Raw genomic sequence first — 19,082 nt, 5'->3', positions numbered from 1 at the left:
CAAAAATTAGCCGGATGTGGTGGCACGTGGCTGCAATCCCAGCTACTCAGGAGGCTGAGGCAGGAGAATTGCTTGAACCTGGGAGGCGGAGGTTGCAGTGAGCCGTGATCCAGCCACTGCAGTCCAGCCTGGGCAACAGAGTGAGACTCCATCTCAAAAACAAAACAAAACTAAGCTTTTTATTCAGATGGCCATAAATAAGTATATTACTATTTACTAGTGAGAGAGAAAATATATATATAACCAAGGGACAAAAAAAGTAACCTTATATAGATAGGCAGAAGAAAACATGGCAGGATGTGATATAATTTGCAGATACAGTGAAAACACAAATGTCCCTTGGATGGCATTGTCAGAAATGTTTTTGTTTCTTCACTACATCATGGAAAGAATCACCTGTGTAATCATCAACCAAAGCACAAAACTGTCAGTCAAAGCATTTTATTTTCAGAGATCTGAGTGCAGAAATGGAAATCCAGTATTGCCCTCTTGGCTTTGAATAAGTTGTTGCAGCACACAGATATCAGAATACTGAGAGCAAGACGCCAATTTCTTTGACACTCTATCTTTCAGACTGGGCCATTGCCATGCCCTGCCCGAGGACTTCTTCCTGGCTCTGACTACAGAAAAATTTCTCATCCCTCCAGTCTCCTTTCCTCACAGCTGCAGAGGTTATTTATCCTACAACTGTGTTTCATCCCATTATTCTACTTGAGAGGGTTTCTATTACGATTTGGTTAGGTCTACACTCCCCAGGTTTATATTCAAAGCCACTGTTGGTGGGCACTTCCTTCTCTCTCTTCTTTTAATACGTTCCAATGGCGCCTCTGTTCTAGAGCCGTTTCTGTTCACCTTCTGACCTTTCTGCCACTGTTCTCCCCAGCAGACTTCCTGCTTTTTCTGAACATGTGTTGGAGTCAGACTTAGGTCGGAATCCTGACTCTATGCCTTATTCTTTGTGCAAACATGGACAATTCCTTAATCTCTAACAACCTCAGATTCTTCAGTAAAATAAGAATAACAAAATAAATAGCCTCTTACGGTACCAATCCTATGTACAATACATAGGGTAGTTCCTGCCATGTAGAAAGAGCTCTATAATTCACAGAATTAACTGTTACCATTATTATCATTTGGCAATCTTTATCCACATTGCCAACATTTTCCTCAAGATTCTCAGAGCTGATTATTCTATTCTGTTCTTCCTCCTTACTGTTTTGCATTCTGGACCACGTCATAACACATTCTCTTTTCACTATGACTTAATTATTTTCTGATAGTCCCTGTATATTTATGTTTCTGTTTCTCCCCATCTAAACAAAGCCAGGGATCCTTCCTTCCTTTCTTATCTCCCTGGTATCTCCTTTTATTGCGGAAAACACATAAAACGCATAGAGAATTCATACAAAAGAATTAAGGAGGGCTTCTTTTGGTGGTTGGATATGAACTATTACATTGATCATACTTGTTCAGCATCTATGTAACCAGTTTCCGTTTTTTTAAGAGTAACCATGGTTGCTTAAAATCTAAGGCCATTGGTGAATTCTAATCAAATAAGTAAAAGAGGCTCATCTTGGGCACTGAAACTGTAAATGTTCCCTGAATACACAGTCTCCATTTCCATTTTGTCTATAGCCCCCTTGGGCTATGTAACAGACGAAAAATCAAAATGACAGTTTAAAGGGCTTAATTCAACCTCCACTGAATCCACAAGACATTGGTCATGAATAGCCGTCTGTATCAGAGAGAATGGCAGAAACATTATAGGGCATTAATGCTAGGACCATTGTAGGATGGTTGCAGGAAGTAGAAAATGTATGCAAGGAAAATGTATACTGGCCTAGTAAATAGGCAGATCCAGAACATTTCCTTCTCAAAATCACAGAAACCCCATTACTTTATAGCCTGCAAAGGAGTAAATAAATTGCAACCCCTTATTAGGATCCACTGCATGTAGGACCTAGTGGATATGAATCCTTATAATCCTTACAACTCTATGAAATCAGTGCTGTGATTATCTCCATTTTGCAAGTGGGAACTGAGGCTCTTTGAGATCCCACAGCCCAGGAAGGGTGGAGCCAGGCTCTACTCCAGGCTTGCTTGACTCTGAGCCTGGGCTCTGCAGCCCGGGTCCGCACTTCCTTTCCCTGCTACCTATGTTGACCAAGGCAGAAGAAGGCTGATGGACTTCTCAGAGCAAGTACATTTTCCCCTCTGAATTGATTGATCTTAATCTCAAGGCCGCATAACCTCATATGGATGTTGCCCTCCCTATTTGTAGGAGTGGGGTGCACATCAATTTCCTTAAGTATGAAATGGAAATAATGGCACAGTCTAACTCAGGGGTCATTGGCAGGAATGAATGCATTAACAGGGGAAGAGAACATGGCAAATGTCACATAGGCTTTATCTTTCTGTGGTTTTTATTATTGTGATCATCATTTTTACTCTGACACACCCATGAAAAAGACACTTATGCCTTCCTCTACATGCTGCCTGCTAAGGATATGTCTTATTTCTAGGTCTGTGGGCTGCATGTGTTAAAACATGTTTGCATTTGGGGTGGGGACTGATGAAACATCTGGGAACTGGACAGAAGAGGTGGGTCCCTCATACCCCTACTGTAAAGTGGGAATAGTAATTGAGCTCGATGCAATTTATGTGCATTATAGTTTGTACACTGCAGATAAGTAGATCAATCAACGATTCAATCAATCAATCATGATGAGACAGAAATGATAATAGAAAATAGAGCCTCAGTACTTTTCAGAGCATTTGAAACAGAGAATTCCAGTTGTCTTAAACCTGGAAACTGGGAAGCCAAGGAGTGGTAAAGGCCAAGCAGCGCATGACTTAAATGGAAAATGACGTCCCCATTTACCTGGAAGGAACTGCTCATCCATCTCTCTCACTCTAACTCATATGTTTGTCTCTGACAGGTTCTGTCATGCCCAGCTTTGCCCACTTCTCTAAAAATCATTTACGTGTTCCTAAAATTCATTGGCTGCCTCTATAACATTCATTCATTAACAGTAATTTCCACAGTACCTCACTGAATAGGGACCATTGGCAGGAGCACCCTTGCCACCTTGAACTCCCATTATAAATTTAACAAGGTCAAAGGGGTTATAAAAGTGGTTACAATGTGATAAGATACCAGTGTTTAAGAAACTCACAGGTAACTGAATTTCCCTTTAGTATCAATTGAGCCGCTGAACCAAGTCAATCTGCTCTCTTAAAACATTCAAGACTCACTACTTCCAGAAATCCTTTAGAACGTCTCAAACTGAAGTATGTATATTAATTACTTAGGGATCTGATCAAACTGCAGATTCTGACTCTTGGGGTCTGCAGTAGAAAGGTTCATGATTCTGCATTTCAAGTCTGCATAGTAGCTTAAGAGGTCAAGCTGGGAGGATTGCTTGAGCCCAGGTGTTTGAGACCTACCTGGGCAACATAATGAAATCCCATCTTGACACACAAAAAATTTAAATTAGCTGGTGCTTCCTTGTAGTCCCAGTGACTTGGGAGGCTGAGGTGGGAGGATCACTTGACCCCATGAGGTGGAGGCTGCAGTGAGCCAAGATTGTGCTCTAACCAGGGTGACAGAGCAAGACCCCCTCTCCAGAAATTTTTTTTTTTTAATTTTAAAACTAAAAAGATTTTTAAAAGGCTCTCAGGTGATACTGCTGGTCCACACCCCACTTCAGTAACAAGGCTCAGCACACCCCCTAAATATCACCCGTTTCTCTCCCTTTTCAAATGTGAGTGGGAATGCTAAAGGGTTTACAGTAGATGGGGACTTTTCTTCTCCCTTTGATCACAAGCTCCTTGAGGACAAGGCCCTTCTCCTTCTCCTTTTCAGATTCCACACAGCAGGTGCTCCATAAATATAGTTGACTGGCAGGCTGTTCCTCCCTGCACAAAAGCCCCTTCTCCTTGCTGCCAAGAAATCCATAACCGTCCCCTGGCACTCCGTGGACAGCGTTCTTGGTCTGTGTTACCCACAGGGAACACTATGTCTTTCATTGGTTTCTGTCCCGCTGGCTAAGGCTCCAGAGGCATTCACCCAAACTCCATCATTTAGACTTCTTCTTACTGTCAACACATGTCTTCCATTTCTTAACAAGGGCAGGAGAGCAATCAGGGCTAGAGGTTTGGCTCTCGGGAATATTACACCCCTCGCCCCCCCGCCTTTTAAATCGGGGCTCCCAAAAACAGTGAAGCAAATTTGTGTTGAGGAACCTGCCACCCCAGTTTCTTAGCAAATAACACTCACTCGCGCCAACCGTTGTCAACTAGGTTAGCTGTGTCGCAATGGTCAGGAGGCACCTCCCTTTGATAAACTCTCTAAATCTTAAACAAGCAAACAGATATTTATTGAGGTGAGGTCCTGCTGTGCTTCTGCTTATTCAAAAGCCAAAGGGCAAAGTTCTGTGGAATGTTCCTGCTACGTAAATACCGTTGGTTTTTTGCTCTTCTCTCTCTGTCCTCCCACACGGCATCTTTTTTAGCAAACATGCCAACAGGGTGGACTAAAGAAGCATATTTGAAACTTTTTGAATAAAAAGGAAAAGCAAGAATACTTTTTGAAAAAAAAAATAGGCCCAAGGAAATATTTTAATGGACAACCTGAAAATGAACTAGATCGTGAACCAAAAACTGAGGCTAGCCCCTTCTTTCCTAGACAAGGGCGGCTGGTCTTTGATCCTTTCTAATTAACAGATATAGACTTCCTCTCCCTCTGCAGCACTGAAATGCTTTCAAAGGGGTGGATCTATTTATGGTGGATTTTTCCTATGGTCACCTACTGTAAAAAGCACAGGTATGCCACCAATGGCATGCCTGCACAGCCTGTACCAGGGCTTTCTAATTGACGGGCGCTGGTGGCAGCTATGAAATAGACGGCCCCATTATGTGGCCTTTGTGCTGCTGCGGAAACACTAGGAACCCAGTGACTCCATAAATGGTCTGGCCCTCTCAGTGGAGTCCATTTCTGTTTTCAATGGTCAAGGGTTTTATGGTCAGTAACTTAAAGGGGAAAAAGAAATCTTACGTCTTAAAATTCGTTAACCTGTCTCTCTTTATATGTCTGCGTGTCTACATTAAAAATAAATAAATGAATAAACAATCCAGTTCTCTCCTTCCTGTGGGCTGTCTCAAATATTACATTATTTGACCTTCTTAAACTGTCTTATGGGCCCTTATGTGCAGTTTAATTTAGCTTTTTTATGGCATGGAGAGCACAATGATATCACATGAATATATTACATAGGTATAAGAAAGACAGAACACACAATAACAATTATCATTAAATGTTATGATTCTATATCTGCTTTTGTAGCTTTCCATCACTTTCTTGGAGGAAATTTTTAAAAAATAAAAATATTCTAAAACCATGCTTTGGAAATTTGAGGCATAGGAGAAAATTGTATGCTATTCTTAATTATTATATCTTATTATCAAAGTAAAATTCTAGCTCTGAAATGAAACATGTGAAGGCTTTATATTTTTTAAACACCATGATGAATAAGGAAGGTTCCACCTGGCCAACTCCTGTACTGTCACTTTTGGTGGTATAGCAAATTATCTTTCTTTTTATATTAAATATGTAATAAACACTGTCAGGTGTCTCCCCTCTTGGTGGTGGGATCTGACACTATATGCATACTCCAACCTGCACCTCATATGCCCAGACATTAGCATAGTGGAAGCTGCCATAGAATAAAATATTTCTGTCACAGAGACATTCATAATGCTTAGACATGTTTGATTCTGTTAATCATAAGTGTACCCCATGGCCGGGTGTGGTGGCTCTTGCCTATAATCTCAGCACTTTGAGGGGCGGATCAGATCACTTGATCTGATCACAACCAGCCTGGGCAACATGGCAAAACTGTGTTTCTACCAAAAATACAAACAATTATTTGGGCATGGTGATGCGTGCCTGTGGTTCCAGCTACTTTGGAGGCTGAGATGGGAGAATTGTTTGTGCCGGGTAGGCAAAGGTTGCAGTGAGCCAAGATTGCACCACTGTACTCCAGCCTGAGTGACAGAGAGAGACCCATCTCAAAATAAAAAGTGTACCCCCCAAAATCAGCAAATATAAATGACAGTGTATTTTTATTGGCCAAATTGCTTATGTATCAGAGATGCAGAATGTGGGCATAAATCAACGTTTAATCCAACATTTTAAAAGTTACTTGCTTAATTTGTTCCCCACTCTATTCATTATAGGCATTATGAGTCTGGATATTTTATACTTTGGGATTTAAGAGAATTACAGACTTTTTAAAGAGGTAGGCTGGGTGTGGTGGCTCACGCCTGTAATTCCACCTGGGGTGGGTGGAGATCTCAGGAGTTCAGACCCTTTCTCTACACACATATACAAAAGTAATTCTAAATTGATTTATAATAGTGGTTCTCAAAGTATGGTCTGGGATCTTCAGGAGATCCCTAGGTAGGGAGTCTACCAGGTCAAAATGATTTTCATAATAGTAATTCTAAGACATTATTTGCCTTTTTCACTCATATTCTCTAACAAATAGTCCAGTTTTTCAGAGAGTACATAATGTGTAGTGATATCAATGTTCTGACAGCTAATAGAATTGTGTATTTTTGTGTGTGTGTGTTTCTTTTTTGAGAAAAAGGATTTCATTCTGTCACCCAGGCTGGAGTGCTGTGGCATGATCTTGGCTCACTGCTGCCTCGATCTCCAGAGGCTCAGATGATCCTCCCAGCTCAGCCTCCTGGGTAGCTGGGTCTACAGGTGTGCACCATGTCCGACTAATTTTTGTATTTTTAGTAGAGACGAGATTTCTCCATGTTGCCCAGGCTCGCCTTGAACTCCTGGGCTCAAGTGATTGGCCCATCTCAGCCTTTCAAAGTGCTTAGATCACAGGCAGAAGCCACCATGCCTGGTCGTGTTATTGTGTTTTAAACATTATCAATTTTAATTTTTTTCAATGGAGTTTTGTTCTTGTTGCCCAGGCTGGAGTGCAATGGTGTAATCTTGGCACACTGCAACCTCTGCTTCCCAGGTTCAAGAGATTCTCCTGCCTCAGCTTCCTGAGTAGCTAAAATTACAGGCATCCACCACCATGCCCGACTAATTTTTTGCATTTTTAGTAGAGACAGGGTTTCACCATGTTGGCCAGGCTGGTCTCGAACTCCTGACCTCAGGTGATACGCCTGCCTCAGCCTCCCTGAGTGCTGGGATTATAGGCATGAGCCACTGCACCTGGCCAATTTTAACTTTAAATACAGTAAATATTATATGACACACTAATATAATATTTACTTCTCAAAAAAGCAAAACATATCCCTCATGTTGGAAATATTATGACACACTAATATAATATTTACTGTATTAAAAATTAAAATTAGTGTGTATAATACACTATGCATATAAACAAATGCTCTTTAGTTTATTCAATAATTATTAAGGGTGAAAATGGATCTGAGACCAAAAGTTTTGAACTACTGGTTTTGAATTTATTGCAAATCTCTTTGGAAAAAGATTTTGTGCATGTTATTTTTAAAACAAACTCATGCCATATACATCATATACATCTGCAGCTTTGATAAAACGAATGAGTCAGTCAAAATAAAAACCATGTAGTAACACCTCCCCCATGTAGAATTCAGCTATCTAGCAACTTACCTAACAGCTTCTGACCACCCAAATCAAAGGGCATTTGAAGAGCTAAATGCATTTATATCAAGCTCCTACTTCCATGCACTAAGAGTTTCTGTGTTTTCCTCCTGGAAGAAGGCCCTACCTCCTCTATAAGCCCAGGGCCTGGGACTTGGGAAAGGTAAGCAGGGTGCCGCAGGAGCAAAATTTAAGGAGGCACTCACTTAAGGTGCTGACCCTGCATTTTCATGACCCAGAAAGTGAGTGCCTTCTTAAATATTGTGCCTTAGAGGGTGCTAAACCCTACTTAGCCAGATTAACTACCTGGAATGGAGTCTATGACAAAAGACAAAGGGGTGTGAAGGGAACAACTTCATATGCTGACTGACAAGAGTACTAAAGAAGATGGCACACTTCTAGCGAGGGATAAAGTAGGAAAGCTATGAAAAATTGGACAGGAATTCAAAATACAAATCAACATGAACCCATTTAACAAACAAGCAAACAATTTGGGCTTTCAGGGTGTCACATGCTACTAATAAATGATATCTATAATTTAAGACAAATTATATCCACTGTTATTTTTTAAAGCAAGGAGTAATGTATTACATTTTAAGAATGTTTCTATTCAAACTGGTTGAAAAAAATAAGGTTCTGAGGTTATATAACAAAATTAATCTTTAGCTGTGCACAGAATCCAGCTATTCAGAATGATTCAATCAATTTAATCCGTATTTATTTACTGTGGTCAAATGTTGCCAGACTATACTGTACTCTAAGGTTCTGAATAGATGAAGTCTAATTGTACATTGGTTATGTAAATTTTCAATGACTCATTGGTTCAACTTTTGGAATTTCCCTGAATCTATAGGGTTTTTTTTTTTTCCCTCCCCTAGTCAATTCATTCTTTTGTCCTAATTGTGCAGGTTTCAACTCAGGATGTCATTTCACACAGAAGAGGATTAAAATATGGTCCTTACTACATAGCAACAAATAGTTTCTCATTGTTAACATGGGGCTGCGGGAAAATTGCTAAGATGTGAGGACTTGACTTCCTCATTACTCAGCATGTTTTCAAGAATCACATGGGGTTGGAGTGGCATAGATGAGGGTATGTTTTGCAGGCGAAGCTTTATTCAAATTGAAGGAGTTTAAAATTTTAGGATAGGTCAAAAGGAAATTATTGCAAAAGTGATCTGAACTGTTAACAATTTCCTACTTTACTGTGCCTTTTCTGGGGATCTTGCATCACTTATTTTGAGATAGTCTTGCGCTGTCACTCAGGCAGGAGTGCAGTGGCATGATCATGGTTCACTGGAGCCTTACCTGGGCTCAAGCAATCCTCCTGCCTCAGCCCCCCAAGTAGCTGGGACTACAGGTATGCACCACCACACCCAGATAATTTTTGTATTTTTTGTAGAGACAAGGTTTCACCATGTTGCTCAGGCTGGTCTCGAACTCCTGGGATCAAGCAAGTCTCTGGCCTTGGCCTCCCAAAGTGCTGGGATTACAGGCATGAGCCACTGTACCTGACCATGTATCACTTACTTATGTGACTATCAGGTTATAGGATAAATCTGTTAAAGATTTATGAAGGCCTTGCTCCAAGCCTCACGCCTCACACTGGGTGACTTTTTTTTTTTTTTTTTTGAGACAGAGTCTTGCTGTGTCACCTAGGTTGGAGTGCAGTGACACGATCTCAGCTTACTGCAACCTCCACCTCCCGGGTTCAAGCAATTTTCCTGCCTCAGCCTCCCGAGTAGCTGGGACTACAGGCACCCGCCACCATGCCTGGCTAATTTTTTGTATTTCAGTAGAGACAGGGTTTCACTGTGTTGTCCAGGCTGGTCTTGAACTCCAGAGCTCAGGCAATCCACCTGCCTCTGCCTCCCAAAGTGCCAGGATCAAAGGCGTGAGCCACCACGCCGAGCCTGGGTGACTTTTTAAAAATAGAAGAAGAAGAGTCCTGATACCAGGTGGGATCATAAAAATAAAATTCCACCGCAGTAAACACAGTGGCTCTCAATCAGTCACCCACCACATCCATATGTGGTCATGGAGAGTTCTTTATGTGGTTATCTCAGGAAAATCGCAGGCTGAGGAAGGCCCTACCCACCAAAGAGCACCCCTGATAGGGAGAGAAATCTTAATGTCCCACAAATTTAAGCCTTATAACCCTTGGTGACAGATATGTTAACTGTGTAAGGCAGGTTTTTAAGTGGGAGAGGCCATGCCCCCACAATGGAACAGTGAAGAAACAACCCAACTGTTATCACCTTATGCTGACAACTAGAGACCCTCAAATCGGACATGGCTGATTTCGGTAAGAACACAACAGATATCATGGAGTATAGACCTTTTATTTGCTCTGAGCTTCCATGGGTGAAAGCGAAGATGTTTCACTACAGGTAAAAGAAGGAAATATAGTAGTAGCAATGATGGTTCTGACTATCATAGCAGCTTTCTTGGCATGTATTATAAATATTACACTAGGTGAGGAGGTGAGCAGTGGTTGTTACATCCCTTATATTGAGGGAAATGTCATCAAAGTTTATGTGAAATATGAGGCATTTAATACCTTATGCCAGACAAAATTTCTGACAGTACTGCTTTAAGAGGAAAATGCTTGAGATCTTTCCATATGATAGGCCCTGTTCTAAGCATTTTACCTGTCCAGGCATGGTGGCTCATGCCTATAATCCCAGCACTTTGGGAGGCCAAGGCAGGCAGATCACTTGAGTTCAGGAGTTCAAGACCAGCCTGGCCAACATGGTGAAACCCCATCTCTACCAAAAAAAAAAAAAAAAATACAAAAATTAGCCAGGTGTGGTGGCGGGCACCTGTAACCCAGCTACTCAGGAGTCCGAGATAGGAGAATTGCTTGAACCCAGGAGGCAGAGGTTGCAGTGAGCCGAGATCACACCACTGCACTCTGGCCTGGGCGACAGAGTGAGACTCTGACTCAAATAAAAAATAAGATAAAATAAGCACTTTACCTGATTTATTTCAGTTAATTCTTTTTTTTAAAATTTTTATATTTTTATTTTTCCATAAATTATTGGGATACAGGTAGTATTTGGTTACATAAGTAAGTTCTTTAGTTGTGATTTGTGAGATATTGTTGCACCCATCACTGAAGCAGTACACACTGCACCATATTTGTTGTCTTTTATCTCTGCCCCATCCCATTCTTCCCCCCAAGTCACCAGAGTCCACTGTATTATTCTTAGCCTTTGCATCCTCATAGCTTAGTTCCCATTGTGAGAGCATACGATGTTTGGTTTTCCAGTCCTGGGTTAATTCACTTAGAATAATGGTCTCCAATCTCATCCAGGTCACTGCAAATACTGTTAATTTATTTCTTTTTATGGCTGAGTAGTATTCCATCATATTTATGATGTCTGTGATATATGTGCGTGCGTGTGTGTGTGTGTGTGTGTGTATGTGTGTATATATATATATCACAATTTCTTTATCCACTCATTGATTGATGGGCATTTGGGTTTGTTATTTCAGTTAATTCTTACTGAGATCCAATGAGTTGATACTTACATGTTTTATTTACATACAAATGAGAAGATGGAGGCATACAAAGTGTAAGTAACTCAGTTTACGGTGCAGCTGGAATTTGAGCTGTCTAGAATGTTCTATGAATCGTATAATTTGTTTATCTCACCATGTTTAATAATAAGTATAATTTAAGATGCGTAAAGAAAAAGCTAAAATACATACTACCTGCATAACAACTCTAAAGGCATCTAACTCTAAACATGACAAAATGTAGAATTGCCCAAATGGATAAATTTTTAGTTATAAGTAGTCCATTCTGTTCTAACATTCATGAAAATTTTTGGAAGGCAAATTATATTACCAGTTGCAAGCAAAGTAATTTATAAAGAGTATTATACTGTAATTGAGTAATTTATAAAGAGATCTGATATTATTTAGGGAAAGATTTGGACAATTTTAGAAAAGAATTATATTTAGACAAAATAGCTAAATATATGTCAAAAAATGAATAGAACAAAATCGTAAGATCTAACATCTGACATATTATTAATTTCTGACATATTAACATCTGACATATTATTAATGTAATTTTAGACGCTGCCCTGATGTGCCAAATTGGCCTAAAAAGAATTCCTAAGGGAGTATAAAAGGGCAAGTCTTATCAAAGTGGATTTAGACTTGAAAGGCATAATGAAAATCAGATTACAAATAGCTTCTTGTGAACTCATTTTAGAAAGAGAAATAAGTGTGAGATTGAATGATCCTGGTTTTTGCCTCTGCCAAATCAATCAGTTCACACCCCAATCTGATGGGACCTAGAAGTTTATTCTGGAACTGTACATTAAAGCCTGTAATACTCTGTCCCATGAATGGGAACATCCTGAAATTTGGCCTGTGGTCTATCTTTGGGCTGTCTAAAACAAATGTGCTCTTTGTAAATTAAAACTGAGCCTATCCACACAGAGTAGAATTATGACAAGACAGTATCATCATTTTGATTTTGGGGGGCGTCTTTGTAAAAAACTGCAGGGACAAAAGCCCCCTTCTTATCTGGCTATGACATAATTTGCATACATGTAGAAAATTAGGTGACAAAGTCTTTTCTTCTTTTTCTTTCATTTTCCTTAATTGCTATACTCTCAAATATTAGGAAACCCCTTTTGAATAAACAATAGCTACTGCATGATTAACCTAACTCAGAACACTGTAATTCAGCTACTACCTTTCGGTGTAGTTATTGAGTTTCCCCAGGATGCAGTACTCTGAACAAACCAAGGATTCCAAAAAAGATATCTGTTTCCATCAAGCACTAACATGGAATAAGAACAAACAGGTCGTGGCCACGTGCTCTCAGGTACACACATGAAATTGAAATTTCTGTAGTTATTTTTGATTGCTAGAACTTTAATCCTGTTTTTTATCATCTAACACACTTAAGTATGTCTAGAGATGGAGTTTAGAATTACCACAGAAGATACTGGCTACCAAGAATATTTTGTGTCTCTTAATATAGTTTTCATAGACTAATTCGGGAGCAGTGAAGATAAAAATAGTCATTATTAATTATAATAAACATTCTTCTGTGTGTCCATAAACAGCCTAAAAAGAATTTTTAAATAAAACAATTGCAATAATTTTAAACAAAAGTAACAAAAATGCTTCCTTGGGCTGGAAAAGCAATAGTAATAATTTCACAGCAATCTCCTCTCATGACCATATAAAATTTAAAAGAAGAGTGTATTTGTTTACAAAAGTATTGCAAAAACATCATTTTGTATTTATTCAAGTTTTTAGAGAGATCATTTATTTGCTTTTATGTCCAAGCATTTTTTTTTTTTTTTTTTTTGAGACGGAGTTTCACTTTTGTTACCCAGGCTGGAGTGCAATGGCCCGATCTCGGCTCACCGCAACCTCCGCCTCCTGGGTTCAGACAATTCTCCTGCCTCAGCCTCCTGAGTAGCTGGGATTACAGGCACACGCCACCATGCCCAGCTGAATTTTTGTATTTTTTAGTAGAGACCGGGTTTCACCATGTTGACCAGGATGGTCTCGATCTCTTGACCTCGTGATCCACCTGCCTTGGCCTCCCAAAGTGCTGGGATTACAGGCGTGAGCCACCGCGCCCGGCCTATGTCCAAGCATTTTTTAAAAGCAACTTCAGCCTGGGTAATTGACTTCAATATTCATGTTTGATTCAGGGATATTTTGAAATTGCTGTAAATAATTGTGTGTGTATACAGAGCCTCAAAAAAAAGTTTCAAAGCTGTGTCTCATGGCCAAAATAAAGTGAGTCGTTGAGAGCATAAAAGATTGTAAGTGCTTCATATTTTCCACTCTCCTGGATTCCCAGACCAGCTAGTGAGCCTAACTTCCACCTTTATCATTCCACAAACTCCCTGACCCCTGACCTCACTGTTTGAAAGGCCTGGAACAAGAGGGAATTTCTTTAGATTTGCTGGGTGAGAAGTAAGGATATAACTTGTTTTTCCAAAGCCTTTTTAAAGCGTTATATTTAGGGCGCTTCAGAGGAAAGAATTGGCCAGTCCTTTATTTATCTTCCTAACAGGTGCAGTCGGAGCAGTCATAAAAGCAGGCTACTGAAAAAGAAGGATTCTGCCAAGTATTAAGCCCCTCTAGCACGCGTTTGCCCTCCAGTATTCCCTCTTACAACACAGAGCTCAACTATATGCCGTGAATCTTCAGCATAGCATCACGGTTTTTTTCAGGAGGAAAAAAATATGAAGGCATTCATTCATACAACTTCTTTATTTTCCATCCAAATCTTCAACTTGGCCTCGATGAACCATTTGAAGTCAAAAGGGAAGGAATTGCCCTTGATAAAATATTCCCTTCCTCCTCCCCATTCCTTTCTCTTACTTTTCTGCATAAATTATTAACTTTTCCCCAATTTGAGTTAAGGGTGATATTTATATATAAGATGACTTTCCAAAGACAAATTTATTTTGGTGTTTGAAATAGGCCACTCACTCTCATGCAGGTAGAAACTGAAGGTCAAAGAATAAATATGAGAAGGAGGTTTCCCATCAAGGGAGCTCTTTTTCTGATGGATGACTAAGCCCTGACAAATGCTTAGAAATAGGCAAGAGGTGATGAACGCTGCTGTACATTCAGGTAGGTTTTGGGCCCAGCAGAACTTTAAAATGTCATGAAATCTCTAGAGACCCAAGGAAAAAAAGATATAGAAATGTGAAAAACCCTTATGGACCACCGCGCCTCCCCCCCCACAAAAAAAGCTGTTATTTTTTTTTTTAAAACCATGATCCCATCTATTCCTACTGAAATGTAGACCAAGATGAATATTGTATGCTGATACAGCAAAAGAATATCTGTAGCAACAAAGCCCTGCCTTTGATTCCTGAAGTTATCAGAATGGCACCTTAAAATTATGGTCATAATGGAACCTGTGTTTGGCCATACGTTTGAGTTTTCAAGAAGAGATCTGACATGGAAAATGAGAAAATGACAGTGACTCTCCTGAGATTTTTTTTTGAATGACACACAGGCACCAAAGAGGAACTTTTGCCTTTTTGGACAAGTAAAGCACATTAAATATAATAGGGTCTGATAAATCAAAAACAAAAAGTGAAATTCATGTTAAGGCCTCAACTCAGTGTTTTAGAGGAGAATTTTTCTGGATTTTATAGAATCTGACAGTAATAGGCCAGGCACAGTGGCTCACACCCGTAGTCTCAGCACTTTAGAAGGCAGAGGCAAGTGGATCTCTTGAGCCCAGGAGTTCGAGACCAGCCTGGGCAACATAGTGAGACCCCCATCTCTACTAAAAATATAAAAATTAGCTGGGCATAATGGCATGCACCTGTGGTCACGGCTACTGGGGAGGCTGAGGTGGGAGGATCACATAAAAAGAGTTGGCAGTGAGCCATGATTGCACCACTGCACTCCAGCCTGGGTGACAAAAAAAAAAGAATCTGACAATTAACAGTTGTCCCAGGATGTAAAAGAACTAGGCTTTATGGTTTAGTCATTACATATTCCAGAGGTAAAATTCTGAGAAAAATTATATTTATGTGTTTAACAGCCATTCATGGTAGTTTTTTAATGAACAGATATTCTGCCACAGAAGAAAAGCTATTGCAATTGTCTAGTTTTATGTTGATAAAACTTATTTTTGACTGGAAAAGTGAAATTTCCAGTGAAAGGCGATTTCTTGGCCAGGCACAGTGGCTCATGCCTGTAATCCCAGCACTTTGGGAGGCCAAGGTGAGCAAATCATCTGAGGTCAGCAGTTTGAGACCAGCCTGGCCAACATGGCAAAACTCCATATCTACTAAAAATACAAAAAGTAGCCGGGGAAGGTGGTGGGCACCTGTAATCCCAGCTACTCAGGAGGCTGAGGCAAAAGAATCCCTTGAACCTGGGAGGCAGAGGTTGCAGTGAGTGGAGATTATGCCATTGTACTCCAGCCTGTGTCACAGAGTGAGATACTATCTTGGAAAAAAAAAAAAAAAAAAGGTGATTTCTGATTTCTTTACATGCTAGGAACCAGAGACAATTAACTGAAGGGCACTTGCTTGTACTCAATAACTGTTACAAAAATGAACGTATTAAAGGCATCCTGGGAGATCCCCACAAATCTGAAGCTTCCTAGAACATCCTCCCAATTTTATCAGAATAACTTAAGTGTGCTAGGCCTTAGGTTCTGCAAGAATCCAAAGTGGTATAAGGTACCTTTTTTTATCTGGAACTGACAGTACAAATAACATAGTTTCCAAAGAATGCATAATATATAAAAGTGGTTACTCCTTAAGAATAATACTTGCTTTCTCCAAAAGGGGTCACTGAAACACCCAGCACATTTCCAAGAGTCTAAACAAGAACTGTTGACTAATGACCTCCATTGAACTTCCTCCTCGAGATCCAAAGTTACATCTGTCCTTCCTACTTCTCCTTAGAAGAACCAGCTTTCCCAAGATTCAAGAAGAAAACTACTAAGATCCAAGAAGAAAATGATAGGCTGGGAGGTAGTTGAGTGAGACATTTTTTGTACCTTTAGGTGCTGAAAACTCAGCCTCTTTTGAGGAGTCGCTAGATCCTCCTGGATCCTAGGAGGGCCAAACCAGCCCATGTGTCCTATCAAGATTCACAGCAAGTGGTCATGTCCTTCCTGGGCTTTCTGAGCTGTGGGAAGAGTTCAGACGACCCATATGGGCTGGAGGAGCCTGTTCTTTGGGAGGGTTTCTGCAGACAGTTTGAAATGACTCTCAAGAACTGGTTCAAGGCCATGTTTTGTTTTTTAGAGGGATGCTTATATGCAATCAAACTAATCCCAGTGAAAATGAAATCACAGTTAGGAGAAGAAGAAAGGACCAGAATAGTTCATGACTTGCCTTACTCCTTACTCTTCTGATGTAAACAATATGAAAATGCAATTATTTCACTAAGGAAAGCTCTTCAAGGTACAGTTCCTTTAATAATCAGTTCTGCTGGTGAGGGAACCAAAAAAATCTCTGTACTTCCTCAATGGATTTTAAATATATCAGTAACTCTTTTTGCCCCACTCCCCGTCATCCAAATTTAAACTAACCAAAGAATTTGTGGGTATAATATTACTGTCCTGGGTGGAGGAACTCCTCCACAGAATAGCGACGTGCTTTTATAGCAAAAGAAGATCACGGAGTCTTTAGTATCCTTGCTGATTTATTAAAAAAAAAATTTTGTATTGGGGGGTTGGGGGCCGAAGTTAAAGATATATTTTACTCTTTGCAGTTCTACAATTTCATTCCCAGTAAAAGCAAAGTGAATCAGACTGAGTTGTCAAATGAAAAGTAAACTTTATGGCCTCTAGCAATCAGAATAATTTAATTAGTTTTATTGGCTCTTAAAGCCTTTCACCTTATTTATTGGTTTTTCAGCTTTCTTCTCATTTTCAATTAGGCTTTAAAACAAATGCAAAATCATTCACTAAATTCAGGATAATTAAAACAATATTGTGTTTTCAGTTTGGAAACATGGTAGAATGCATTTCATCTGGGTACACTTCGGAGAGGTTAAAGTGACAGAGCAGATAAAAAGGACACTTAATACACACGTAAATCATTTGCATTACAAATAAGATACTTCAGCAGACGTTGGACTCCCTGCCTGACAGTCAGGATTAAGTTCCCATATTAATGCATGCATTTGGTGTGGTTATTTTGGGTGGAAGACTTCATCCATCAATGCCCTCTGCCACTAAGTAAGGCCAACCTGTAAACTGATCACCACAGCCTGTCAACACTGGTTACTTAATTATATAAAGAAAATATATTTAAAAGACTTTTGATAATTTGGTTAGTATTTCAACTTTGCGTTCAACATGTAACATCTTTTTCAAGGTTCTTCAAAATAATGGTTAAAGCATTTTTAAGAATTAAAAAATGAAAACTATGACTATTTTTATGTTTCCTGCTTTCTTTTTCTTTTGTTTGCAGAAGGAAAAAATAAAGATTCAGTAAGCACTAATGAAGACTAATATAAATGAAATAATATTTTTAAAAGATATTATTAAAAAACTCAGTGTATGCATACTATTAATTTGTACTTTTTAGTATTTACTTTCATTATTACTAATTCCAATTTACTTCTGTTACCAATTAGTGGTTTTAATATACGAATTGTTTTTTATAGAAAGGAGAAACTTCGTTAGAGAAAACATTTCTTCTTCTAAGGAAGGATATGTTTATACTTTCAGCTTAACTATTCTTAAAAGGGCCACATATTATGAAATTCTCTATAATAAAACTCATGAAAGGCCAATCTTTTCATAATATTCAGAGATATCCCTTTTTACTAGGTGTTTGTTTTTTTTGCCATGCAAGAATTTAATAATGAACTTCCAAAGGTATTGATAAGAACAACAAGAAGAAAAACCTTCACTGTATAGTTTAAATATCTTTGCATTAAAAAAATGTAGCAAATCTGGAAATAATGTCACAGATTCTTTTTTGGAATCCTGATCATTTGAAAAAATATTTTAAGTCTTCAACTCTCTGCAAATTGCAAATACATGCTGAAAAGATTTGTGATTAAACCAAGAAAATCTGATTGAAAATCTAATCTGTTTACTGTCAGCAATTAACATCCTTCAATTATGCTTTAAGGATTCTTTACAGTTGAATGATAGAATTATCAGTTGATAATTTTACTCAATATTCCTTTAGAAACCATCGTGTCCAATAGTTTCTAAATTCTGTTTAGAAACTATCAGAAACTTTTCAATTCATTATACTCTCTTTGTAATTTCCTCTGATCTGTTTACTCTAAAAGATCTTTTCCTTAAATCATAGTGATTTGATTATTTTCTCATCTATTTAAGAAATCGGTTATTTGTTTGAAGATAAATACCAAAATAAACACACTTTATTAAAGAGTACAACAAAAAGATTTCCGGATAAGTCTTACCCTCTTTCTTAGTGGGTTCTGGCATGGCCACAATAAGATGTTATTCTTTAAAGAGTTTTCTCCCCTCCACGACTAGTTGACAGAAACCCCACAGGCAGGCGAGAGACAGTGCAGGTCGATGTGACAAGCAGTTGGGGAGAAACCCAGTGCTTTTATACTGCCTCTGAACATCAATCATGATGGCACCTCCCTTTCTTCAGCACAAAGATGCAGGAAATTGACAGCTATGGGGACCTTTCTCACATCTGTTGTCTGCACTCTGCTCTCTCGCCTACTGGAAGGAATCTCCTGCCCATCTCATGTGGCTGATGAGAACACCTCTAACTTTCTAAATTCAGCTGCAGCCTCGTGCTCTGTCTTGCTCTTCTCTGACAGATGCATGTGCTGACTCGGGAGTGCAAAAAGTTTGCTGGATGATAAAAAAATCAAATTGAAAGTCACAATATGCCAATCCAACCGATACCTTAATTTTCACTAAGATTAGACAGAAAGGTCTCTGTATTCAGGTAATCAT

At 39.2% G+C, this 19,082-nt stretch overlaps 1 protein-coding gene and 1 long non-coding RNA gene across 19 annotated transcripts in view; one reads left to right on the top strand and one right to left on the bottom strand.

Moving 5' to 3' along the window:
- The window catches only part of LOC116565569, a 46,518-nt gene extending 28,957 nt beyond the window's left edge, over window positions 1-17,561 (top strand). Inside the window, exons 2-3 of one of the 2 annotated variants that reach the window (XR_004275507.1) lie at window positions 12,398-12,500; window positions 15,961-17,561. This is a non-coding gene — a long non-coding RNA (uncharacterized LOC116565569). Of the gene's footprint in view, window positions 1-12,397; window positions 12,501-13,712; window positions 13,849-15,960 lie in introns of those variants that run through there. The other variant, XR_004275506.1, reaches the window with a different exon arrangement.
- Window positions 1-18,733, bottom strand: part of MYBPC1 (myosin binding protein C1) — a 101,598-nt gene extending 82,865 nt beyond the window's left edge. For 9 of the 17 annotated variants that reach the window (XM_032299170.1, XM_032299129.1, XM_032299110.1 and 6 more), the window contains exon 1: window positions 18,569-18,728. In XM_032299170.1, coding sequence (XP_032155061.1) covers window positions 18,569-18,593 — 25 coding nt within the window. In that variant the 5' untranslated portion in view covers window positions 18,594-18,728. Of the gene's footprint in view, window positions 1-18,568 lie in introns of all 17 variants that reach the window. The other 8 variants (XM_032299208.1, XM_032299223.1, XM_032299219.1 and 5 more) reach the window with 2 other exon arrangements.
- Between the last annotated feature and the right edge of the window lie 349 nt (window positions 18,734-19,082).

Source organism: Sapajus apella, unplaced genomic scaffold (genome assembly GCF_009761245.1).
Source record: "Sapajus apella isolate SASKATOON/1434 unplaced genomic scaffold, GSC_monkey_1.0 scaffold2, whole genome shotgun sequence".
In the NCBI taxonomy this organism is placed as follows: Eukaryota; Metazoa; Chordata; class Mammalia; order Primates; family Cebidae; genus Sapajus; species Sapajus apella.
This window is presented reverse-complemented; position numbering and strand designations above follow the sequence as displayed.